This window comes from Labeo rohita, chromosome 7 (assembly GCF_022985175.1).
Source record: "Labeo rohita strain BAU-BD-2019 chromosome 7, IGBB_LRoh.1.0, whole genome shotgun sequence".
NCBI classification, from domain to species: domain Eukaryota; kingdom Metazoa; phylum Chordata; class Actinopteri; order Cypriniformes; family Cyprinidae; genus Labeo; species Labeo rohita.
In genome coordinates, this window is record NC_066875.1 from 25,098,673 (window position 1) to 25,125,886 (window position 27,214).

General features: G+C 34.6%; 1 protein-coding gene across 3 annotated transcripts; it reads right to left on the reverse strand.

The window, feature by feature from the left end:
- Positions 1-131: 131 nt before the first annotated feature.
- tbc1d14 (TBC1 domain family, member 14) lies at positions 132-27,008 on the reverse strand. 3 transcript variants are annotated; one of them, XM_051114874.1, is made up of 15 exons: positions 26,669-27,008; positions 26,287-26,430; positions 19,600-20,314; positions 18,453-18,579; positions 13,634-13,752; positions 13,295-13,377; positions 13,034-13,151; positions 12,246-12,352; positions 10,046-10,132; positions 9,072-9,166; positions 8,911-8,982; positions 7,994-8,122; positions 7,780-7,889; positions 7,435-7,693; positions 132-3,901 (listed from the first exon to the last, which is right to left on the reverse strand). In XM_051114874.1, the coding sequence occupies exons 2-15, from the start codon at positions 26,342-26,344 to the stop codon at positions 3,845-3,847; spliced, it is 2,136 nt and encodes a 711-aa protein (XP_050970831.1). In that variant the 5' UTR covers positions 26,345-26,430; positions 26,669-27,008; the 3' UTR covers positions 132-3,844. The 3 variants fall into 3 exon arrangements, with proteins under 3 accessions (XP_050970831.1, XP_050970830.1, XP_050970832.1); XM_051114873.1 differs by having other exon boundaries at positions 26,287-26,406; positions 26,669-27,007; XM_051114875.1 differs by lacking the exons at positions 18,453-18,579; positions 19,600-20,314; positions 26,287-26,430; positions 26,669-27,008 and adding an exon at positions 16,348-16,795.
- Positions 27,009-27,214: the final 206 nt, after the last annotated feature.

Below are 27,214 nucleotides of genomic sequence, written 5' to 3' on the forward strand. Positions count from 1 at the left end.
AAAAACTGTTTCCTGCAAGAGCACTTTTGTGGTTATTTCATGTAGCAAAACTGCATCTCATGTATGACTCACCACCTTTATCTTAGTCTAAATGTGAACACTAATGAAATAAACAGGCAATAGACCCTGAATATATACAACTTTATTTATTTCTAGATCATCTGTATTGACACAACAAAAGCAAAGGCAGCATTTTTGGACAAAAGGACAAACACATAAGCGTGTGGTGTGAGCTGCATCAGTGCATGCTCTAATAACATCTGAAAGCTTCAAGTGTGGGATTGCATGCACACAGTCTGCACGCGTTTGAATGCTTATACAGTGTTGAATAAAAAGCTCACATTAAATAGTTTGGACTGGCCAGTTATTCATATCTGAACATCCTAATGCCTTCATCCTGTCAACTCTCACTTAAAACACTAACATAGCAAATACATTGCACAATACATTACTTCATTATTGACATTTCCTGGGTTCCTGGATGGCCTATGCTCTTTTCAACAGCATGAATTGTTTATAATGATGCACACACTCAAGTACTTGCAACATGAAGTTGTTTACACACACATACAAACACACTCCATTTGTAATTACGATTACAAGATTGTCTTCACTCCTTTTATTGTACATGAACTCAAACAGCGGAATGCACTGGACACATCAACTCTTTTAAAGGGACGGTTTACCCATAAATGTAAAATTCTGTCATTAATTACTCACTTTCATGTCCAAACCCGTAAGACCTTTGTTCACCTTCAGAACGCAAATGAAGATATTTTTGATGAAATCCGAGAGCTTTCTAAACCCTGCATAGACAGCAACACAACTACTACATTCAAGGCCCAGAAAGGTAGTGGTTAAACATGGTTAAAATACTCCATGTGACATCAGTAGCTCAACTGTAATTTTATGAAGCTATGAGAACACTTTTTGTGCGCAAAGAGAACAAAAATAACTTTATTCAATAATTCTTCTCTTTCTCAATTTGTGTCTTACGGGTTTGGAACGACATTGGGGTGAGTAATTAATGACAGAATTGTAAGTTATTTCGAGGCAAAACAGAAAGCCGTTAACTTAAAGCTTCTGGCGCATGTCTCTCAGATATATACACTGCCCTCCAAAAGTTTGGAAATGCCCTAGAAAAGTGGGGTTTTGGACAATATTGGCATAAATCCTTTTTAATTTGTGATAATTTTGCACTGATAGGGGACAACACAAACTACAAAAACATATTTTATTACATAAACAGTTTATACATAGAAAAAAACATACATTTTCGATTCATTAAAATATCCACCATTAGCAGCTGTTACAGCTCTGCATAATCTAGGCCTAAATTCATTGTATTCTAAACTTATTTGGCAATCAATTGTTGAAGCTATTAAGGTGTGCTGACACAAAAATCTTTTAAAAACCTGGGCCAAGTTTAAAGCAGTAACCAGGCATCACAGCTGGCAAAGGGGCATGTCTGACTTTGACATGTATATTGGCATTATTATGTAATCAAAATGAAAATTATTATTACTGGTCAATGATAATGTCAAGTTACTTTAATGTATTCGCACCAAAAAAATGATAAGGATTTATGCTGACGTCGTCCAAAACCACACTTTGTCAGGGATGTTTCCAAACTTTGGAGGGCAGTGTAAATATTTTAAAATTGAGAGCAATGAATAATCGGATTATAATAAAAACAGCCAACATTAACAAAAAACAAGTTCCTGGGGTTCCTATATGGTAACGAACAAGAAACTAAACATGAAATAGCAGACAGCATATTAAAGATGACAGAGAAAATCTATGAAAAGGAAAAAAATGTGCAAAGCAGCTTATTGCAGTAGCGTGGTTAAGACCACAAAAAAGGTGGGAGGTTTTCCTTTGATCACAGTGATCACAAAGCAGTGAAATCTGACCACATTATCTTGACAATATCTGAAGATAAACTGATTGTAGAGTGTGCAAGATTTCAAGTGCCTTTCAATATTCTGGTGCCTAGCTTGTTTACATATTACTGTGTTTACATACAGTATACACACACTTACACTCTTATGAAATGTGTGGACCCTGGACCACAAAACCAGTCATAAGGGTCCTTTTTTTTAAAATTGAGATTTATACATCATCTGAATAAATACGCTTTCCATTGAAGTATGGTTTGTTAGGATAGGACAATATTTGGCAAACCATTTGAAAAGCTGGAATCTGAGGGTGCAAAAAAAAAAAAAAAATCAATCACCTTTAAAGTTGTCCAAATGAAGCTCTTAGCATTGCATATTACCAATCAAACATTAAGTTTTGATATATTTACAGTAGGAAATTTGCAAAATATCTTCATAGAACATGATCTTTACTTAATACCCTAATGATTTTTGCCATAAAAAAAAAACAAAAAAAACATTGATTTTGACCCATACAATGTATTTTTGGCTATTGCTAAAAATATACCCGTGCTACTTAAGACTGGTTTTGTGGTCCACGGTCACATTTAGGTCTTTTTCTGACAAAAATAAAATCCACAAACTCTAATCAATATAATAAATAAACATCTGGATGTTTAATTTCTCTAAACTTATACAAAAAAAAAAAGCTGTTATTGCTGTTACATTATGGTCCCATAAATTAGGCCAGTTTAGTGCACGTTATTTACATGAAACGAGTACAGACTGTGACGTATTATTATATAGATTTTGAATAAGAAGATTTTGCCTGGTTTTAATCTCAATTTGATGAAGTGTTGAATGTAAAGAATAATTTCGGCAAAATCTAGAGTCTATTTTCTCTGTTATTAATGAAGACGATATGAGATGTCGAGCATAATGCTCCGATGAGCCATATGACAGAAAACCACCATCATCTCTGAACATACTCCTACTCAATCTTTCATCTACCTTCATTTCAACACTTCAACCACCATGAGATCCAAGCTGCACCACAATGTTAAAGCCACATTCATTGTGCTAAATCCTTATCTGTAGCCATGAACTGAAACCAAACTTCGTAACTTCAGAAACGCTGGTATACCAGCGTGTTTGGTTTTAGACTGGCACAGCACTTTCTACAAAAACAGAAAAAAGGGAGACATTCCAGTAACAATACCACAAACACAGCAATATCTTTCAGTATCCACTCAAACCTCTCAAAGACATTTGTGAGAAAGAACAGACACACAGATTACAGACAGAAAGTAAGAGGTAGAATAAATAATAGTTTTTTAAAAGGAACTTTAAAAAAAGTGTACAAAAAGTCTTTGAAACAATGGGGGAATTTACTGACATTGGATCCTAGCAAACAAAATAATTTCCTTATGATTTGTGCACATCTAGTTTTTTAAAACAAAACTCCCTTTGAGATTCCAGGATTTTGAAGGACGCTCAGAGTTCAGACTCTGTCAAGAATGTCATTTCATTAAAAACAACATGAGAAACAAACCACAAATAAAAACAATCTTAGAAAAACACAGCAATACATATATTATTTTATTTCGCTTGAATGGAAAAGCCTCGTTTAAGCTGAGGGAGGTGGAAGGATAAAGTGGAAGAATGAAGGTGAAAGTAATGAGAGGATAGGGATGTGAAATAATTCAGAGCTTCACAAACTCACATTGCCACACGTAACTGAGAGCTGGGAGTGTACATTCATGTGATGTGTTGCCTCCGTTCCAGCCTAGTGAGGTCAGTTTGTATTCCCACGCATCAGTTTGTATGGAAGAGGACATGGACAGTGGCCGCTGGAACTGATATTCTCTTAGGTGGTACCAGAGGTATGTGGGAGTACCCATGCACAGTCAACATGAGTTTCTCTCTTAGTCTCTGTGAGGTGGAAGTGTAGACATGAGGATGTATTCTCAGCGTTTCAGTAGTGGACTGCCCCGCTCTTGTCCTTTCTGCAAAGCCTGAAGAACCTAGAGGTCCAAAAGAAAAAAAATGCACTTTAAATATGAGCAACATGTTATTATTATTCTATGTATAACATTTAATCATTTTCGAAATATAATTTAGAAAGTATTCAGACTCTCTTTTTGTCAATTTATGCTGCATCTTTATGCTAAAATTATGTTTTTTGGTTTTTTACAATTTTTATAAATCTATAAAATTTTTATAAAAATAAAAAATAAAAAAGGTAATTGACCCGTCGCAAAAATCCGCCCTCCTTAGTTACTGTTGCTATGTCTGACAAACAATGCCACTCTTACACTACACATCGTGTTCTCACGCAGTGAAAAATACATCACAGAGCAAAGAGGACACTGACAACATGCTGACAGACAAAACAGAGCAGGTTACTTATAGTATGACCCAAGGTCTCAGCTTTAAAATGTTGTAATTTTGTAAAAAAAAATATTCAAACAATAAATACTGTTTGTGGCTCTTTAATGTGTCGTGACAGATCACTGTATTAGAGATCAATCAACACATAAACCGATCGTCTTTTCTTCTTTACTTAAAGCACAAAAAAATTTGAATGAACATCAGTACCTATTTTTTTCCAACCGCATAAAGATGTCAATACACACAATTTTTCAAGTTTAATTCCACCAAAATTAATCTACTCTGCTGTCTGATTTGCTAGTCAGACAAAATGACAGATTCAGCGTTATGATTGATCAGATTGTCTGTCAATCAAGCTGTTTGCGAAGGGTCAACTGCAACTTTTTATTGACTTTTTTCTCAGTTACGAGTTTACATCGAGAATTCTGATTTTTTTAAACAATTTTCAGAAAACACAATTGCAAGCTATTAAGTCAGAATTAAGAGATATGTGACCCTGGATCACAAAACCAGTCATAAGGGTAATTTTTTCAAATTTGAGATTTATACATTGTATGAAAGCAGAATGAATAAGCTTTCCATTGATGTATAGTTTGTTAGGATAGGACATACAGACAGGCAGAGATACAACTATTTAAAAATCAGGAATCTGATGGTGCAAAAAAATAAAAATATTGAGAAAAACACCTTTAAAGTTCTTCAAATAATGTTCTTAATGTATATGACTAATCAAAAATTAAGTTTTCATACATTTACAGTAGGAATTTTACAAAATTTTATCTTCATGGAACATGATCTTTACTTAATTGCCTAACGCTTTTTTGCCAAAAAAGAAAAATCAATCATTTTGAACCATACAATGTATTTTTGGCTATTGTTACAAATATACCCCAGTGACTTAACACTGGTTTTGTGGTCCAGGGTCACATATAAACTCACAATTCTAAGAAAATATTAAGTAATTTTTCTCCTCAGAATTGTACTTCAAAAGTCACAATTCAGTTTATATCTTATAACTCAGAGAAAAAAAGTCAGAATTGCAAGACAAACTCGCAATTGCAAGAAAAAAAAAAATTGTATTATGAGATTACAAACTCGCAATTCTCAGAAAAATGTCAGAACTGCGAGTTTATATCTTGCAATTCTGACTTTTTTCTCAGAAGTGTGAGATATAAATTTGCAATTGCATGAAAAGAATGTGTTCTCGATCCACTGCATACTCTGTTTAAAATTTTGGGTTAGTAAGGTTTGTCTTGAAAAAAACAATTATTTTATTTAGCAAGGATATATTAAATTGTTTCCATTTCACATAAAATCTATTCTTTTGAAGTTCAATGAATCTTGAAAGAAAGCGTCACGGTTTCCACAAAAACAAAAATCTCAGATGTTTTCAACATGATGATAATAATGATATAATAATAATAATAAGAATAATAATAATGATGATAATAATAATAATAATAATAATAATAATAATAATAATAATAATAATAATAATAAGAAGAAGAAGAAGAAGAAGAAGAAGAAGAAGAAGAAGAAGAAGAAACGTTTCTGGAGCACCAAATGATATCAAAGACTGGAGTAATGGCTACTGAATTTAATAATATTTCACAGTACTGCAGTCATGGCCAAAAATACCCTTGCAATTCTGTCAGAAAATGCAACACTTCTCTCAGAAAATTGTTCCACTTGCAGATGTTTTGGTATTCATATGCTTATTGTTTTTGTTTGCACTGCAACAACACAAAAAAACAAAGGAAAAGTCAAACTTGATAAAATTTCACACAGAACTCAGTAATGGACTGGACAAAATCATTGGCACCTTGTCAAAATTGTAAGAAATAATTGATTTTCAAGCATGTGATGCTCCTGTAATTTGTATTTAGACACCTGTGGCAAGTAACAGGTGTGGGCAATATAGTAATCACACTTGCAACCAGTTAAAATGTTTTGTGTGTCACACTGATCATGGAGAAAAGAAAGTAGTATAAAGAGTTGTCTGTGGATTTGAGAAAAAAAATTGTGGACAAACATGAACAATCTCAAGGCTACAAGTCCATCTCCAGAAATCTTAATATTCCCGTGTCCACTGTGCGCAATATCATCAAGAGGTGGAGGTTCAAAGATGTTTTGGGGTTGCTTTGCTGCTTCTGGCACCAGATGCATTGACTGTGTGAACGGTATCATGAAATCTGGTGATTACCAAAGAATTTTGTGGCGCAATGTAGTGGTCTGTGTCAGAAAGCTGCGTCTCCACCAAAGGTCATGGGTTTTCCAGCAGTACAATGACCCGAAACACACTTCAAAAAGCACTCAGAAATAGTTACAAACAAAGTGCTGGAGAGTTTTGAAATGGCCAGCAATGAGTCCAGATCTGAATCCCATAGAACACCAGTAGAGAGGTGTAAGAAACTCATTCAAGGTTACAGTAAGCAATTGATTTCAGTTATTTTTTCCAAAGAGGGTGCTAACAAATATTAAGTTACGGGTGCCAATAATTTTGTCCAGTGCATTTTTTGGGTTCAGTGTGGAATTGCATCAGATTTGACTTTTCTTCTGTTTTTTTGTGTTGTTCCAATGCAAACAAAAAAAATAAATAAATAAACATGTAAGAATCAAAACATTTGCAACTGCAACAATTTTCTGAGAGAAGGGTTGCATTTTCTGACAGAATTGCAAGGTAGCCGATATTTTTGGCCATGACTGTATGTTCTTTCATGTATTTTTAACTGGATAAATGCATCCTTGGGGAGCATTAGAGACTTTTTCCACCTTATTCTTCAATGCAGAACTAAGCCTATGGGCGAGACTTCCAGTTCATTAGCCGCTATAGGAAAACAACAAGAAGAATAACAACGTGCAGTAAACGGTAAAACTATTTGCACTACAAACCACTGTGTTGACAATTAAGATACACTAAAATAACATGCTAAGACACACCAATTTGCAATATCAAGCAGCAAAATGAGCTGTTTTGTACAGCTTAAAGTAACTGGAAACGGATGAGACTGGACCCATAAAAATAAAAATTTTAATTCTTACCAACCCCAAACTTTTGAACGTTAGTATTCTACATATATACTATACTGTTTAATTAAGTGTATAAGTATTTATTTTAATACATGTAATGTGTTTTATGTGTGATTGTTAAGAAAAAGATGCGCACTTGTCCCCATTTCTTGTTCTTGCTGTTCATGTTGATGGTGGTTATGCTGGAGAAGATCTCCTCAGCAGAGATGTAGTCCGGCAGGCGCGTCAGGAACTGAGCGATGTGGATGAAGTCCATGTGTGTGAGGATGTCCTCGTAAAGACGCAGAATACCCAGTGCTGTGCGGAAGAGAAATTCCTCGCCATCGCGACAGAACACGTCCCACACACGGCATGCAATGTCCAGTGGGAGTGATTTACTATACAAGGTGAAGATCCTACACAGACAAAAGCAGATCTACAATAAATAAATCTGTACCTCACAAAACCCAGGGGCAAACTTCTGACAAAGTAACTCACTTACCAGTCAATTAAATAAATATCAGAGGACAGGTTGTTATTTTTAAAATGTGCAAAAAGCTTTGGTAGATTTTCTTCAAAGAACACTTCAAATGCTGCAAAGTATGTCAACATCTAAAGAAGGAAAAAGACATGAGCACATGAAGAGTCTTGTCTAATGACTATTTTCTTATTGATCACACAACTTAAAAGACTTCAAGACTGCTCATAAAACTCACAAGGCTGTGGTCCACTCTGTAGAAAGCCATTTGACAAGGCTTGTTCAACAAATTGGCAAATGCAATGAAGGCATCAGCAGTGTCCATGTTGAGGATCAACACTGCTGCTATAAAGGACATTCCCTGCACCTGCACAACAAACACATAATATATATGAGGACTTAGCTTTAACACTGAGCTTGAACTGATAAACAAGTGACGTTTACAAAAACAGCATCTATTTCTTCTCCTAAAACAACATGCTTTACCCCCAAAAAGTCAGATCTGTGCTGTATTCACACTTCAAACTGATAACAAGCACAGAAGCAGATCAAATAGATCCAGCCATGGTGAGCATAATGGCATCTTTACATAGCAAAGGCGGCACAGAAACCGAATCTGAAGCAGCATAAAACCACGATAATGTGCATTTACACAGACCGTTTAATGCTGTTCTGAAGCCGCATAAATTATTGCTTATTAAATTATTGATTAAGTAACATTAAGAGTGTGACCAACTAACGGAAAATATGTTCTCAATTCATTTTTTTAATTTTTGCACATCTATGTGGAGGTGTTGGTGCAAAAGCTCTTTGACCAACAATTGATATTGTGGTTTGTAAGCAGGATGTACGAGGGCTGTGTAGCTCATGTTGCTCTGGCGTTCTCACATGTGCAGCAGAGTAAGATCTAAAGCTCTGATTATGCATATAATAGCTGGAACAGAAGTGCTCATCATACTCCAGCAAACCAGCTGTACGACACAGCATCTCTGTCAGTTTCTGTTTTACTCTGTAAACACCTCTGAGTCAATACTCAAGCAAACTGAGATGGAATATGGGTCACAGAGGGATAAAGAGTGGTTTTGCTTGTATACAGTGCAGTGGTGCAGAGCACATTAAAAAAAACCAGACATCACTTGAGTAAACAAGACTTACGTATCCCACATCGGGACGATAACAAGTGTAAGCTCCCAGAATGCTGTGCAATACATCATGGTATGGGCCTCCCTGAGAGGGGGAAAGAAAAAAAAAAAAAAAAAAAATGACACAATTGTCAGCAGATGATATAATATGCCAGAAACAGCAAAGCACCCTACCTGCTGGAAAATACAGAGATTGGGAAAGGTTCTGGAAATGTCTAACTTGATCAGTTCTAGACTGGCCTCTCGATCAGCATGAGACAAGCCTGCATCTGAAAAATAAGTAATAATTAGTTACAAAAAGGCATAATGAAAATTAGTTTAAGGAGAGACACTGCAGGCAAAAACACAGTTTTTCCATGGACCTGTCAAGTTTGAGATTTTGGGCTTTTTGTTTTTTCAAAAAGTGTTTTTTCAGACTAGTGGAAAGAAAACGTCCCAAAGACACTGTTAAGTGTTTCTTTTACAGCACTTTATCTATTTGTGTCAATAGATTTTAATTACAAAACATTTTTTAAAAGCCATTTTCTTAAAATGAGTTTTTTCTCCTACACTCAGCCATAAATCTCCACTTCAGTAGCACTTACACACACCAAACTTTACAATTTTATTCCTGTCTATATCCTGAAGGTTTTTACAGAGGGATTTGTTCATATATAATTTGTAAAAAATATAGTTTTTTTCTGAATTTTGGAGTGACAAATTGAGGTACCGAAAATTCCCTCTATAAACACATTTGACTCTAATATGTCAAAAAAAAACAAAACAAAAAAAAAAACAAGAATTTTGAAACAGACTTCATCCTGTGTTCAGAGTTTTGTACAAGAAATGTATGCAAATTTACAAATATTTCAGTAAATAATACCTCGTTTGCATATAAACCTAACATTTTAGAAAACTTGTAATATAAAAAATGTTTGCAATTATCAATGTAATCAATCAACTGGGTAAGTAAGGTGATAACTATTAGTTCATTTTTTTTTTACCCTATTCACCTGCAGTGACTTGCCTTATTAACAGAAATATGTTGATAAAAGAAGATAATAAATAATATTTTATATGAGATCAAAGATGGAATTCCAGCACAATTGAAAGGTGAGAAACAAAGTATCACGTGCTCAGAAAAATGATAATGAAAAATGCATAATCACCTTCAGTCTCTGTTTCTACAGCAGCTGTTGGGGCCACAAAGGCATTCCACTTTTCTTTGGCTCTTGCCAAACAGATGTTATAAAGCTCTGTTTAAAACACATACACACACACAAATAATAATAATGTGTTGTGAGTAAGTTGTTTTTGTTTATATGTGTAAATTTAAAATCAATATTTGCTTTGTAAAGAGACCCCTAGTGATATGGTTAGGTATTACATGTAGCTGTTTTTATGAATCATATTTGCTTTTGGATATGTGCTAAACTAGTGTTTCTGATCTCCAGGGATTTCACTCATTTACTGACTGATTAAATCTAAAGTGTAACTGCATTATGTTTAAATAAAGACAATGTTTAAACAATAACGTAAAACTAAATTCCCATAATATAATTACCCATTTTGTAAAACTCTCATCAAAATCATTTGCTATTCAACATTTTCACCGTCCTTGCTATTAAACATACTCATGATTACAACAGATCACAACTGCAAAAAAAAAATTTTAACCACAAGTTTTTTTAGTGCAGAGCTCTCACAGTGAACAACCACAAAAGCATGGTTATTACTTTGTATAACATCATTATCATTACCATATATGACATCAATGCATTGTTCACGCTTTGCTTTAGAAATGCTGTTCTCATGAAATAAGGTTTAAGATTGTTTACTGCACATTTACAGTATAAAATACACTGTGTGCAGAATTATTAGGCATGTTGATATTCTGGTCATATTTTTTTTCCAAACACATTTTACCAATTCCAAACCACATCAGTCTTAATAACTACTGTTAATTTTGTGTTTAATCATTTATATGTGATATATAATTGTCCGTGAAGGCTGGAAGTGAAAAACTCCTTATATTCAGGTGTGCAGAATTATTAGGCATGTTTTCGTTTACAGCTAAAATGAGCCAAAAAAGAGATTTAACCCAGACTGAAAAGTCCAAATTATTAAATGCCCATGAGAAGAATGCAATACTAATGCATTACAAGAATTTGCAAAGTTAAGGCTTGACCATTGGACAGCGAAATGCTTGTTGAGTCTGCATGGTCAGAAAAAACAGGTGGAGAAGAAAAGATGCATGTTAACTGCAAAAGAATTAGGAATTAAGGTGAAGAATTAGGTGTGACACCATCAGGAACCGTTTCCAGTTCTCCAGCGCCACCATTTTCCAGAACTGCAACGTACCTGGAGTCTTCAGAAGTACAATGTGTCAGGTAAGAGGATGTGATGCTTGTCCTTCAAGAGTCACTCTCAACTTATCTGTCTCTAAAGCATATAAAAAAAACTGTCTTCATGTATTTCACAAGACGTCAGCTTGTTATTCTTATTAAGTCAGGGGCATTTTTTAGGATTTTTTACCAAGCAAAGTCTCTGAGAACCTGACACATTGTACTTCTGAAGACTCCAGGTACGTTGCAGTTCTGGAAAATGGTGGCGCTGGAGAACTGGAAACGGTTCCTGATGGTGTCACACCTAATTCTTCACCTTAATTCCTAATTCTTTTGCAGTTAACATGCATCTTTTCTTCTCCACCTGTTTTTTCTGACCATGCAGACTCAACAAGCATTTCTCTGTCCAATGGTCAAGCCTTAACTTTGCAAATTCTTGTAATGCATTAGTATTGCATTCTTCTCATGGGCATTTAATAATTTGGACTTTTCAGTCTGGGTTAAATATCTTTTTTGGCTCATTTTAGCTGTAAACGAAAACATGCCTAATAATCCTGCACACCTGAATATAAGGAGTTTTTCACTTCCAGCCTTCACGGACAATTATACATCACATATAAATGATTAAATACAAAATTAACAGTAGTTACTAAGACTGATGTGGTTTGGAATTGGTAAAATGTGTTTGGAAAAAAAATATGACCAGAATATCAACATGCCTAATAATTCTGCACACAGTGTATATTTGTGGGGTTTTGTTAATAAAAAATGAATATGGGAGATATATATCAAACTATATCAAACCTCAGGCCGCTGCTTGTGAAACACCATGTAGAAAACAAACCCACAACACAAAGTGATTTATGTAATTATAAACACACAAAAACTTTCATGTTTAGCATTCTTTTTCATCCATACATTTATTATTAAAAATAAATTATGTCCAAAGTAGTCTTTTCCTGTATGTGCTTATCCAGTATGTATGAGGTGTGTGTGATAAAGAACACATTAAACACATTCATACCATCTGTGATGTTCAGTTCATTGCCTATCGCTAGACTCCAGACTTTGCCCCTCACACTGGGTGGCAGACCCTGCCACCATAAATCCCTCACCCGCTTGGATGAACACCTGGAATGGTGAAGAGAAAGACAGAGTAAAATAAGTCATCATTTCTTTTCAATTATTTATGTATATATGTGACCATGGATCACAAAACCAGTCATAAGGGTCAATTTTTCAAAATTGAGATTCATACATCATCTGAAAACTGAATAAATAGGCTTTCCATTGATGTATGGTTTGTTAGGATAGGACAATATTTGGTCGAGATACAACTATTTGAAAACCTAAAATCTGACGGTGCAAAAAAATTTAAATACTGAGAAAATTGCCTTTAAAGTTGTCCAAATAAAGTTCTTAACAATGTGTATTACTAATCAAAAATTAAGTTTTCATATATTTACAGTAGGAATTTTACAAAATATCTTCATGGAACATGATCTTTACTTAACTTCCGAATGATTTTTGCCATAAAAGAAAAATCAATAATTTTAACCCATACAATGTATTTTTGGCTATTGCTATAAATATACCCCAGTGACTTAAGACTGGTTTTGTGGTCCAGGGTCACATATGTTCTTCATATATGTGTGTATATGTTTTTTTTCTCTAAGCATATTTAACCTAAGCTCAACATGCATAACTTCTCTTGCCAGAATGTTTTTGGCTACTCTTATTTAATTATATGGGATGTCAAGAACGTTTGTTTGTGCGATATAATGCGTCAATGATTTTTGTGTACGGACTCACATGCTTTGCCAGTTGGGTAATATCTCCTGACTCCAGGTGAGAGCAGCATTGCCGATGCTTTCCTCTAGTTTACACCTGTCCTCTAGTTGTTTTTTCCGTTTTTGGGCATCTTTCAGCTCTGCACAGAAACACGTACACACATAGTGAGAAAGTAGAAACGGCAGACAAATGGAAATCTGTTTTAACAGCTTTTGCAATGGCGCCCTCTAGAGCATACAAAACTTGAAACGCATACACAAACAAATGCATAAAAAAAGTCACCTCTCTTCTTGGCCTGAGCCACCATCTCCTCATATTCTTGTCTGTGTTTCTGGGCTTCTTCCTCAGGCTTTGCAGGAAGATTCCTACACACAGATAAAACAATAACTGTTAATAGAGGTATACATTACTGTCTGTTAGAGAAAACATTTTGAAAGCCTTTACATCTATAACTCCTTTATTATTCCATGTTATCCCAATGTTTTAAAGTACACTAGCATGCAACATCTACTATGCTGCATGGTATAACATTGCATGCCAGATGGAAGTGATTTTATTTTGTTCTAGGACTGTGCTATGGTACCTGCATTATTTTTAATAATTTAGGTTTAGGACACTTACGCTGGACGGTTCTCCAGAATAAGAGCTGTGGTTGAAAGTGGCTCAAAGTCCAGGTTTCTTCTTACATTCTTCTTGGGAGATATGGAACCGCTTGATTGTTCACTCCTTCTTTCATATTCCTTCATAAGTAAATAATTAATTAATTAAATAGCGTAAAATAAATATATACATGTAATATGAATGATCTATAAAATAATGAAAATATAATAAAGCATATGTATAAATGACTGAATTATGAATAACACCTATTTAACACATTTCAATCATGAGAAGCAAAAACCAACATTGTATATAGTCCAAAAAATTGCAACAAACAATACGCATTTAAACAGTTAATCTCACAAAAAAATCATGACTGAAAGAAATGAAACAAAACAAAACAGTTAAATGGAATGAAAGAAATAAAATAGTAATGAAATGAAAAGAAATAAAAAAAAATAAATGAAATAAAGCAGAAAATGAAATGAAATGAAATAAAGCAAAACAAAACAAAACAATGAAATTAAATGAAGTAAAAACTAAATGAAATACAAAATTAAATAAGAATGAAATTAAATGAATAAAAAAAATCAAATAAAATGAGATTTAATTTAAAACAAATAATGAAAATGAAATAAAAATACAATAAATAAAATGAAATAAAACAATGAAATGAAAAATTAAAATGAAATAAAATAGAAAAATGATATGAAATTAATGAAATAAAATGAAATAAAATAAAACAATGAAATGAAATGAAATAAAATTAAAAAAAATATATATGAAATAAAATAAAATATGACATGAAAAAAAATAATGAAAAAATATAACAATGAAATGAAATAATGAAGTGCAATAAAATGAAATGAAATTAAAAAAATGAAATAAAAGATGAAGGCTGTTTATATATACACATACATATATACACACACGCACATATATATATATATATATATATATATATATATATATATATATATATATATATATATATATATATATATATATATATATATATATATACATATATATATATATATATATATATATATATATATATATATATATATATATATATATATATATATATATATATATATATATATATATTTTATATCTATATATATATATATATATATATAGATTTTCCATACAACTCCATACAACTCTTATTAAATGTAATAGTGTTTTTTATATATATTTTAATGAAATCTGCATAAAAGAAATGGAATACAACAGATACTACAATGATACAGATACTTTTTTTCCCCATATTGTACCGAGATGATTTTTGATTATGAAAATAAGTCTTTATCATCAAGAAAATGATCATTAATACATTTCAAGGCTTTAGGTATAAAAACTAACAAGCTTTTAACATCCAGAGTTTTGCCACACAACACTTTTTTTCACAACCTGCACAAGTGGAAGCAGAAGTTCTCAAAGCAGCAGGAACTGTGAAAAATAACAGTCTTTGCAGACACACAGCGTCACAGTTTGGGCCAGTTAGTCAAAAAATGTAATATATTACTCATTACTAGTTATTATTTACTTATTACTTTAATTTTTACTCCTAGCCAACAGTAATTAGTTACACTACTAGTCCACTACTTACTTTTCCATTACACCCCCAAAAAAACGTAATTGCATAATTTTTTACAGCCTGTGAAACCATGAAAATTACAAATAAAATGTCTGTTATTTAATAAATCAGCAACATAGTAAATTTTGCAACAGGGCTCAAGCAGGTAAAAGTTTTGACTGGTAAAACCAATCAATCATGTTGGCACTCACAGTAGACAAAGTCTTAGTACCACTACACAATTTGATGACATTGATGTTTCATCCTTTCTTCCTACAAAATTAAAGCTGCAGTCCATAACTTCTGGCGTTCTAGTGGTTAATAAACAAAACTGCATGCGTCTTGCGGAAGAACATTGTAGCTGGAGCTACTTCTCTCTGTTTATGTCAGTGACAAGCCACACAGGTACTGGGCTACTCTGTAGTGGTTCCTACCAATAGTCAAAATATAATAACCTATTATAAGTGTACTGTAGTGATTCAGGATAAGCCAAAAACACATTTTTTATACTCACTTACATAAATGTTTAACAAAAAAAAAAGTTATGTACTGCAAATTTAAAATCACTGCATTACTAGTATTTAGTTCTTGCCCAACACTGGTCACAATAGGCCTGAATGGAATCTGAACTTGCTACTGTTACAGTATTTCAGTTTCATGTCAGACACTGTAAACCCAGAACAGTAATCTGTTCTTATACTCTGGATCCATCTTTAAATTCCCTGATTCCGAAGTAATCTGTCTGATCTATTTCTGAACAAAATGAAGATAGAGAAATAAGTTGTTTTATTTATGCAGTCAGAAAGCACACACTATCACTTAAATCACTGAATATAAATATTTAATTTGCCCCCACACTGCACTCTCACAGAGATAAAACTCGACAAAATTACCTACATTCCAACCATGAGCCAAATGTGTATAAGGACGTTAAATAAGATTACACAAGAAACTCCTAATTAGTCTTAGAGTGAAAGTGGGACAGCAAACCAAAGAAACAGGACGACAATATAATTCATCAACACACATGAACACCACGTTCTCTCTCTCTCTCTCTTCACGTCATTTCCTCCCTACAAATGCTCTTTTCTCTTCCTTCTCATTCTCCTCGCCTTTTCTTTATCATCAGACAGAAAATAAGACATGAACTCACCATGAACGCTGTAGTGCTGTTGAGACATTCAGAATCCAGCGTTTCCAACACTATACACCATTGCTGTATTTCCACAACTTGCAAGCTTAAGTGCCTTGCAGATCAAAAGGCAAGGCACAGCAGCAGAGGAAGACCGCAAGGAATATGGGACACACCCTGAGAACAGTAGCATGATACTACTGTGCTCTTGCTCCTCTGCTGTTATTGCTGTCTCACTCCTGCTAAGTTACTTGACACTGTTTTCCTTGCCCTCTTTCTCTCTATACGTCCGTCCTAACAAACAGGCATCCAACTGGGAGGCCCTACATCAGAGGGATGCAGAGGATCAGACCTTGCCCCGTGTTCCCGCTGTGTCCATATGTGTGTGTGTGTGTGTGCATGCTAATGTTACTCGTCATCATCACAGTGCTGAGAGAGGATCCATGATTTACAGGCAGCCATAGTAATTGATTCCAGCTATTAGGAGCACAAGGCTCTCTGCACTGCAGTCTCATGTGATCAGTGCGCTCTGTGCTCCTCTGTGCATGTCTGAGTCATGTACAAAGATGATAAATAATCTGATTTACGTGGCAGGTGTGTCATCAGTTCTCATGAGCTTCTACTGATTCAAATAAAATATATCAAGACACATTCTAACCACACTGTCTGAAAATACTACAATTTTTTTTTTTTTTTTTAAGTAAATAGGCAGCATGTAGAATACTGCAATGTTTAAAATCAAAAGCACTGATGCAGGAAAGTAGTACATAATATTAAGTTCATCTCAACTCATTTCTTCCTATAAGCCAGTTCTACAGAGCCTGAATAAGCCAGCAACTCTAAACCTGTCACCCAATACCTCAATCTTCCATTACAGCTGCAGAGAACAAAAGCAAGAGATAAAGGCAGGAGTTGGATGTGGGTGAAATCTAGATGGACACGGGGAGGCTGAATCAGGGGGTTCAAATTACCTAAAGCAAACTGCAGGCCTGTACTCTGGAAACAAAGCCCCATTCACAACAATATAATAACTCCACATTTGATTTATTTGTGCATAATGAACTGAAATTAGCAATCTAAAATGAACAAACAAATCTTTAAATGTTTCACTGTTAAAAGATTGTCTTCCAGCTGAGAAAAACTGAAGGAAACCATTCATGGGTTGATTTCCCCAAAACAAAAAACGGGATTCAACAGCAACATTGCCAAGAGACACATGACAACTGGAAACAATGTGTGTTCTTAAATTGGCTCAAAATATCAAACATGTTCGATATTTTTAGAATGGACATAGTCTGAAGCTAAAAAATCTGTGTCTCTGCCCAACATACTCTACACGAGGGGTGCCCAACGCTGTTCCTGGAGATTGACGTTCCTGCAGAGTTTAGTTCCAACCCTACTCAAACACACCTGTCTGTAATTATCAAGCGCTCCTTGAGATCCTAATTAGCTGGTTCAGGTGTGTTTGGTCAGGGTTGGAGCTGAACTCTGCAGGAAAGTTGATCCCCAAGACCAGGGTTGAGCACCCCTGCTCCACACTCTGCAAAATCTGTCAGTCAAAGGGATCATTTATCCAAAAATGAAAATTCTGTCATTCATTACACACCCTTGTGTCGTTCCAAACCCGTAAGACCTTTGTTCATCTTTTCTGATTTTTTTTTTTTTTTCAGAACATATTTTTAATGAAATTCAAGAGCTTTTCATCAGAAAGCTTTTTCAGGGTTAGAAAGCTTTTGATTTAATCAAAAATATCTTAATTTGTGTTCTGAAGATGAATGAAGATCTTACAGGTTTGGAATGACATGAGGGTGAGTAATTAATGACAGAATTTTAATTTTTGGGCAAAAAATACCTTTAAGGCAAACATCTGGGACATTATGTAGTATATCCCAGCCTTTTGTTTAAAGGCAGCACATCATACAACTTGCCTTGTTAAATAGGATCTGACATCACATTTATGTGGCCCAAACATTTAAATGGATAGCGCAATACATCATACACAATACAGAAACTATATTTTCACAATTTTGGCGTAACTCTACTACGTGAAAAAAACATTCAAAATCAGGTACACTGTATTTTGGCCTCTTGTAAGATCTTGTATGAGTGTAGGTGTGTGAACATACCTTTTGTATTTTCCTGGAGTCTTTGGTTGAAAGTTCTTTATGTGGAACTTTACCAAAAAGCTTCCAGCCAGGCTCTCTCTGTTCTTCCAGTGCACCCGTATCCTTCATCCTCTTAGCAAAAAGACTCCTTACAAATATAGAAAAGAAATAAAAGGACTGAGTTAACAGAGTGATACTTTTACTGATAATAAAATCCAGTTTTTTAATGTTTGCATTAATTTAAAGCAATGTGAACTCCACAAAATGAGGAACTATTATTATAGCACTTTTCACTAAACACTCCAAACAGAACAGAGGGAGAAGCTTTAAAGAACACTGCACTATATTGGAGAGTAAGGAGGAAAAAGAACATTTGAGCCATTTTAAGATGAAGAAAAGCTTTAAGAAAGTCCATGTGGATGAAAAGAGCATGTAATTCTAAGACATGGGCCACAAGTTGAGAATGTTCACCTACAGTACAAAGGACAGTGATTTGAGTGGATCTTAGAGAGCAAGCTGACGTTAAGATAATGATGAGCTCTATTAAATATGAAGTACCTAAGCCACTTAAGACCTTTTGAGCACTTTACTCCATGCTATTCAGTGGCATCTAAACATTTTTGACCCACCACCCATTTTTAAGGTTCCAAAATGCTTGTGAAACACAGCAGCACTGAAACTGATATGGCTGATGATGGTGATATAAAAAAATGACGGAGCCATAAGCTAAAATATATCAGAGTTGTATCAAGTACTGAATATCACAGCCAGACTGGGGCCTATTTTTGAAAAGACGATATATTAGACAGAAAATTATTTTAAAAATTAAATCACTGGTGATGATAAACGCCAGCATACCCTATAAATCAAAAGCTGAGATAGAAAGGGAAGTCGAGATTAAAAATTACATAGAAAACAAGAACTTGCCATATACACATAAGGACACTCAGAGAGCATTTTTGTTGCAGTTCCAATAAGGAAACACCACTTTTAACAACTGCAATGCTGAAAATGTTTTGTTGCAAGGTTGTGTTATACGCAGAGCAAAGTACATTCCAAATGAAACTAAAATAAATTTATAATCATAAGCAAACCATGATACTACTGAACAAATCAGCAGTTTCCTGGTGTGAATTCAACAACATTACAAAAGCAAATGCAACCATACTTGTGGAAGAAGCTGGCGAGTGGACCCAGTCTCTTGGGTCTAGCCTCATGTGGTGTAGAGACCCCCACAGGCTGCCGTTGTGGGCTGCTGAGCTTGCCGTGTAGGTCAGTAGGAGATGAGAGTGAATTGTCAGAACGGTGCAAGACATCTTCATTTTCAAATGTAACAACGGCACTGGACTCAGATGTAACCATAAAGTCTAGGAAGTCCTCATTACTGACTGACAGTGTGGCAGAAAACTCAGTACTTAAACTGGAAACACTGCCCACTGAAATATCATCACTGCGGTTCAAAGTACCCTTGCCTGCCGTACTGGAGAGCCCACTTGTGCTATAAAGACGTACCAAATCAAAGTCACAACGTGGGAAGGTGGAAGACTTGAGTATGGAGTTATCTGAAACATCCAAGTTTAGTGTTGCCGGATTATCATCATGTGGAGGTGGAACCACCAGCCCAGCACTGGTGACTCGAGCATGAATGTGCTCAGGGGGGTTAATCTCCAGGGTGGGGATTCCAGAGTCCTGAGAGGCCAAGCTGCTGCGATCCTCATCACATGTGCCATTACAGGGAGTGAATGATTTGCAGCTGAGGGAGACATGTGGCAGCTGAGAGTCCGAGGGCATGTGATGGTTAACATGGTTTTGGTTGAGAGGCTTTGAAGCATTCTGCAAACACTGGTTGTGTGAAGAGTTGCTGAACGATGAGGCCTGAGAATCTAAAAAAAAAGGCAAATAACAAAAATAGATCAGTCCTTATGAGGAAACAGCTAATATGTGTAAGCACTGAGTCACATGGGCGTTTTATCTCCTTTTAGAAAACAAACCAACATTTTTCTGAACCAAAAAATATAATTTCATCACATCAGATTACATACAGTGATTCATAGCATTCTGCATAGACAGTAACGCAACTGACACATTCAAGGCCCAAAAACGTAGTAAGAACATCGTTAAAATAGTCCATGTGACACCAGTGAGTCAACCGAAATTTTATGACGCTATGAGAATACTTTTAGTGCACAAAGAAAACAAAAATAACTTTATTCATCAATTTCTTCCCTTCCATGTCAATCTTCACCACACGTTTGCAAGAGTACCACGACGCATGATGTCCTTACTAGCGTTCTGGGCCTTGAATGGGCCTTTATGCAGGGTCAGAAAGCTGTCAGATTTCAACAAAAATATTAATTATTTAATTTGTATTCCGAAGATGAACGAAAGTCTTACGAGTTTGGAACAACATGAGGGTGAGTAATCAATGACAGAATTTTCATTTTTGGGTGAACATCTTTGGAATAAAACTCTTTGGTCTGACTCCAGTTCATGGATCTGAAATACACCTATTTTTCCCCCATACTTTCTTTATTACAGTTTGACTGGAAATGACACAATATAAAACTACTCTGTTTTCTTTGCGATATATACAATATATATTACTGCACTAATGTTTAATTGACTACCATCATTACAAGCAAAATGGTTGTTTTTGGTTTAAATGACCAGGAAAATTTTTATTCACACAGTAAATACTGTTATGTCTTTATTTCACTCCTGTTTAATTGCTTAGGTCATGAAATTTGAAAAATGTAATAATATTGTTGATACTGTATTGTGACATTGTGTAGACAAGGAGTAAAACAAACTTTATGCATAAAAGGCATTTGAAAAACAAGTTGGTATGAAGGCATTTTATATCTCAGGGTCACTTGGATAAAATAAATTAATTGTATACTAGAAACTTATGACGGAAAATTACACCTTACACTGCACTTAAAAAAAATATATATATATATTCCATATTGCCCTCAACCCTGAAACACAAAACAATGCAATGCATTCTTCAAAATACAGGTAAAAATCAATGCGAAAAATTATTTCATATTATTAGTAAACTAGATTAGTAAAATTTGATGACAAAAATTGGCATTGACTTGAAAAAGCCAGGCCAGAAAGTTTAAAAAAGGTTTTAAAAGCTTGAAGTTTAAAAGATTTCAGTTTGAAGAAGTTTTCCGATATAAAGTTTGAATGTTTTGAAGGCAATAAAGTCTATCAGAAAAACACAGATGTAACATGTTGTTAGCATGAAGTAACATTGCTAACATGTCACTAGAAATATTAAAACATTGTTAGCATGATTCAACACATTGCAAGATGCTGGTTTTTTAGCATGCTTAGCATGTTGCTAGCATTTTTTAAATCTAAAAAAAATTCATCTATTTTTCTAATCATGTTGTTAATAATTTCTAGATTGCATGATTTGAACTTGCATTGAGTTTGAACTTCCAAAATGCAGTTTAAATACGGCTTCAATCAATCCCAAATGTGGTTGTAAATGATCCCAGCCGAGGAAGAAGGGTCTTATCTAGCGAAACGATTAGTCATTTTCATAAAAATAATACAATTTATATACTTTTTAATGTCAAACGCTCGTCTTGTCTTGCTCTTCCCGACCTCTGTTTTTTTTCTGGTTCATGCAGTTAGTGTATGTCGAAAAACTCCCATTTCATGTTCTCTCTCAACTTCAAAAACGTCCTATATCACTGTTAAGGGTGTTTGATCTTCTTTGCATGGTCACTTTGCAAAGACTGGGTCGGTACCTCTGCAGCAATGTAGGATGATTTTGAAATTATTTTTGAAGTTGAGGGAGAAAATACAATTGGAGTTTTTCAATATACCCTAACTGCCTTGAACCAGAATACTCAGAGTTCAGGCAGAGCAAGACAAGATGAGCGTTTGAGATTAAAAAGTATTTCAATTGTATTTTTTTAATGAAAATAAAAATCATTTTGCTAGATAAGAACCTTCTTCCTCGGCTGGGATTGTTTACAACTGCATTTAAACTGCATTTTGGAAGTTCAAACTTGGGGCACCATACCAGTCCTTTATATGGAGAAAAATATTTTAAAAAAAAAATTTCTTTACAACTTAAGGTGGAAAGACATGAACATCTTGGATGACAAGGGTATTCAATGAGTACATCATCTGTAAATTGTTGTTCTGGAAGTGGACTTCTCCTTTAAGCTGAAAATAGCTGGTTTAAGCTTGGTTGGTCTTTTAGCAGATCTCCCAGCTTGACCAGCTAAGACCAGCCTGTCCAGGTAAAAAGTGGCCAAAACCACTATAAACCAGTTTGAGAGACCAGCCAAAGCAGCCAGCCAGCTTAGGCTGGTTTTAGCCATTTTTCCAGTAGGGAGTTGGTAAAGGGGTCATCAGATGCCCATTTTTTGATATGTTGTTATGATTCGTTAGGGTCTTAATGAGAAGTCTATGACATACTTTTTGTAAAAAACACCATGTTTGCCTTGTCAAAATCAAAAATTCCATTAAGTGATAAGTCTATGCTCTCAGCCCACACTATATTCTTCATATAAGAGTGATAAGGCTCAATGTGCATGGCTGGGTAAACACATCTCCGAGTCGTCCTTCAGCAAACAACAACACAACAACCTTTAGTCACATCACACCGCTGACCATCTTATCTACATAATAGAGTGACATGAAAACTCCAGCGTGCAGGAGTAGAGAAAGCAACCTGAAACCAAACAAAAAAAGTGACCCAAAGACCTGAGGAAACATCACGTCAACACTACCTCCAAATCAACTATGAGACAGCTGTCCTCAAACGTCCTTGATAATCTAATGGACAATATCCTCCATCAAAATTTAACAAAAATAGCTCTTAATGAGGATAGAGGGAGAATGATTGGGGTGCATGTGGCCTGAGGACATCACAGCAGCACATCAACAGGAGACCAAAAACAAAGTGAAAAATTTCATCAGCTCAAAACCACAAAGATGACAAACTAAATGTTTATATTGTGCATGATGCAGATTCAAAATATATAATGGGAGAGGCAACAAATAATACGAGCTCTACTGGTTCTTCCTCCTCAATTGAATGTGGTTCAATGTGAATCACAGGTGTGTGCACCTGCTCATCTACGGCAAAAGAAACCAAAAATGTGCACATCATCTACAAACCAATATTCGATTGTGGACAGAACATGCCTTAACAAAGCCATGAAATGTACAATTGAAAGTGCTCAGTAACTGAAGTTTTTGACAGGATAACAATACTTTAATAGCCCAACAATACACACCTTAAACAATAACAGTGCTTTCACAATTTCAAAAGTGACCCAGCCCATACATTTCTCAAATTCAAAGAATTATCTTGAGTCTTTGAGTTAAGGTTACTGTGTTCCTGCAGTCAAAGAGAAATAGTTAACTAATTTAAATTATTATTTCTTTTTTCAAAATTAATAATTAGTTTTTTCAACTAAAATCATACAGAGCTACTTCATGGCTCTGTGGGCTGATGTGCTGCTAATGCTTGTAAAATACTGTGAAATTATTGTTCGCTGATGCAATCCTACATAAGGCAACCAGCATCCTCTCAATTTCTCAAAACCACCAAAGATAAACTGTTTTTTAAGGAATTACAACTGCATGACAGGGATTACAGAAGTGAGGGTTACAACATTACATTTCTACAACAATGAACAAAAGTGTCCATATGTACAATACCAGTCAAAAGTTTTTGAACAGTAAGATTTTAATGCTTTTTAAAGGAATCTCTTCTGCTCACCAGCCTGCATTTATTTGATCCAAAGAACAGCAGAAACAGTAAAACTGTTAAATTATTATTATATTAAATTGTAATTTATTCCTGTGATGTCAAAGCCAAATTGTTAGCATCATTACTCCAGTCACATGATCCTTCAGAAAACATTTTAATATTCTGATTTGCTGCTCAAAATACATTTATTATTATTATCATCATGATTAAAACAGCTGAGTAGAATTTTGTCAGGTTTCGTTAATGAATACAAAGTTCAGACGAACAGCATTTATCTGAAATAGAAATCTTTTGTAACATTATAAATGTCTTTACAATCACTTTTGATCAATTTAAAGCATCCTTGCTAAATAAAAGTATTAATTTCTGTAATTTCCTTCAAAAAAAATGTATACTGGTATAGTGTATAATGTAACAAATGCTTTTTTTTTATTTCAGATAAATGCTGATCTTTCTATTCATTAAAGAATCCTGAAAAAAAATGTACTCAACTGTTTTAAATATTGATAATAATAACAATAAAACTAATTCTTGAACAGAAAATCAGCACATTACAATGATTTCTGAAGGACCATGTGACACTGAAGAGTACTGGAGAAATGATCCTAAAAACTTCGATCACAGACATAAATTATATTTTAAAATATATTCAAATAGAAAGCAGTTATTTTAAATAGTAAAAATACTAAATTTGACTGTTTTTGCTGTACTTTGGATCAAATAAATGCAGGCTTGGTGAGCAGAACAGTTTTTGTGGTCTCACCTGATCCTTAAATTAAATATAAATTAAAATATAAATATAAATTCTAATATTGTTAGAAACTACCTGAAGTTAACCATTACTAATAAGGAAAAAATAAAGAAAAATCTCTCATTTCTATACTTCCTAAATCTAATAATATGACATTTTAACATAATATCTCTCATTTTAATTAGGTAAAGTAAAAATCCTATTGATTTTTTTATTTTTTTTATTTTAAACGATAACTTATAAATCTTTAAAAACAGACCTACTGTGAGCTAATAGGATTGTTAATAAATGTATATGCTTTTGTTAAAATCATCAACCTGTATTATTTGAACTTAATTTTTTAACTAATTATGTTCAACAGCAGAATACCAGAAAAACTACATTTAGCAAACTACATTAAGCATGTTTAGGCCAAGAAATGTCTACTAATTAGAGCATCGCAATTTCAGCACCCATCCACTCCCATGAAGCACTTTAAATGAGTCAGTTTTCCTGTGTATTGTGATGAATCACCACCTATACTTTTTTGCTCATAGCTTTTTTTTGGTTCATAGTCAGTAAATCAGGAAGATCCCCAAGGGAAAAGTACTACTGGAACCATGCTAAAAAAAAGTGTTGTACTCTATTATTCATAACTAGCAACTGTATAAACTGAACAGCCACTGCATTTAAAAATGTATTATGACTTTTTTCTTTTTTTTTTACTTTAGTGGTTACATTCAACAGATGGCTCTGGAATACAGTTTGAAGCTATCCTGTAGTCTCCCTTCATTTTGTGGACCCTGGACCACAAAACCAGTCTTAAATCGCTGGGGTATATTTGTAGCAATAGCCAAAAATACATTGTATGGGTCAAAATTATTGATTTTACTTTTAATCCAAAAATCCTTAGGAAATTAAGTAAAGATCATGTTCCATGAAGATATTTCGTAGAGTTCCTAGCGTAAATATATCAAAACTTAATTTTTGATTAGCAATTTACATTATTAGAAACTTCATTTGGACAACTTTAAAGGCGATTTTCTCAATATTTAGATTTTTTGGCACCATCAGATTCCATATATTCAAATAGTTGTATCTCGACCAAATATTGTCCTATCCTAACAAATCATACATCAATGATGTATAAATCTCAATTCTGAAAAATTGACCCTTATGACTGGTTTTATGGTCCATGGTCACATATAAACATGACTAGACAATAAAAATAACGTGATGTACAAAGTTTATTTTTCATTAGCCTGCTCTTTCTGCTAGTTTCCAAAAACGAGTGATGCTAATGTGTAATAATACTAATCCTGCTGTTAACAAACAGCTTGCATAGCCTACATAAGGCTACAAGGTTACTTTGAACTTACCATCACTGCTTTGACAGTTTGTGCTGCTTTCACTGGACGGGTGCTCTGCTTCTGCCATATTCCTGCTGCAGGTGGAAGGATGTGTGTGCGTCCATCACCTCCTCACCTTTACTCCAGACCCTCCAATAAACAATACATCAAGCACTACTACCATTACTGTTGTAATACACCACTCCACGCTTTGACGAGCACTTCAGCATTATTTTATCATCTTAACTCTGAACTTAACTCAAAACTTTTCGCCTTGCGTGTGCACTATTTCCAGATTTTGGAGACATTAAACTTTTACATTACGACAAGTGTCTGACCGCAAAAGGTTCAAACTCTATTCGCCCACGAGTAACGCTAACAGCGAGATAAAAGCTAATGAAAAGTATCTTACCTGTTGTGACGCTGCCACCGCCATTTTAAAACATCCTCACCGATATAAACGTGCCAGGAAAACATACGAATCGATAAATTCACCTGCGCTACGACTGAATGAAGTGCTGGTCGGCATCAAATAAAGTCGAAAACTATTGCTACTTCCACCTGTGGAGGTAACGTCGCTTTTCAGGCAGGCAAAACGCTGTCATTTACAGAGAAGCAGAGCGTTTTCAAAGTGTTAGGACATATTGCCGACAGTCAGTAAATCAGGAAGTGACCTCCAGTGCCCTGTAGACACTGTACACACTGAGCGACGCGATAAAACTACAACGCTCCCGTCTACGCAGCTGCCCACAGCGTTATATTGTACTATTCGGTGACTGAGTATAGTTTTGTCGCGTCACGTGTACACACGGTGTGAAGTTTGTTTTTGCGTAGATACGGTTTATTGCCGGGTTTCATAAATCTAAGTAACAAAACAGTAGGCGTCAGTTTATCGCTAACCGGTAGATAGACTGTTGCTATAGTAACTAAAACAAACCCCTAAACCTGCATCAGGCTG

Excerpts from the sequence above, each read along its gene's own strand:
- tbc1d14 (XM_051114874.1), bottom strand. The coding sequence starts at position 26,344 with ATGGCAGAAGCAGAGCACCCGTCCAGTGAAAGCAGCACAAACTGTCAA. Across the intron at positions 20,315-26,286 it reads AAACTGTCAAAGCAGTGATG|ATTCTCAGGCCTCATCGTTC; the intron begins GTAAGTTCAAAG and ends CTTTTTTTTTAG. Across the intron at positions 7,694-7,779 it reads GATATTTATTTAATTGACTG|GATCTTCACCTTGTATAGTA; the intron begins GTAAGTGAGTTA and ends TTGTCTGTGTAG.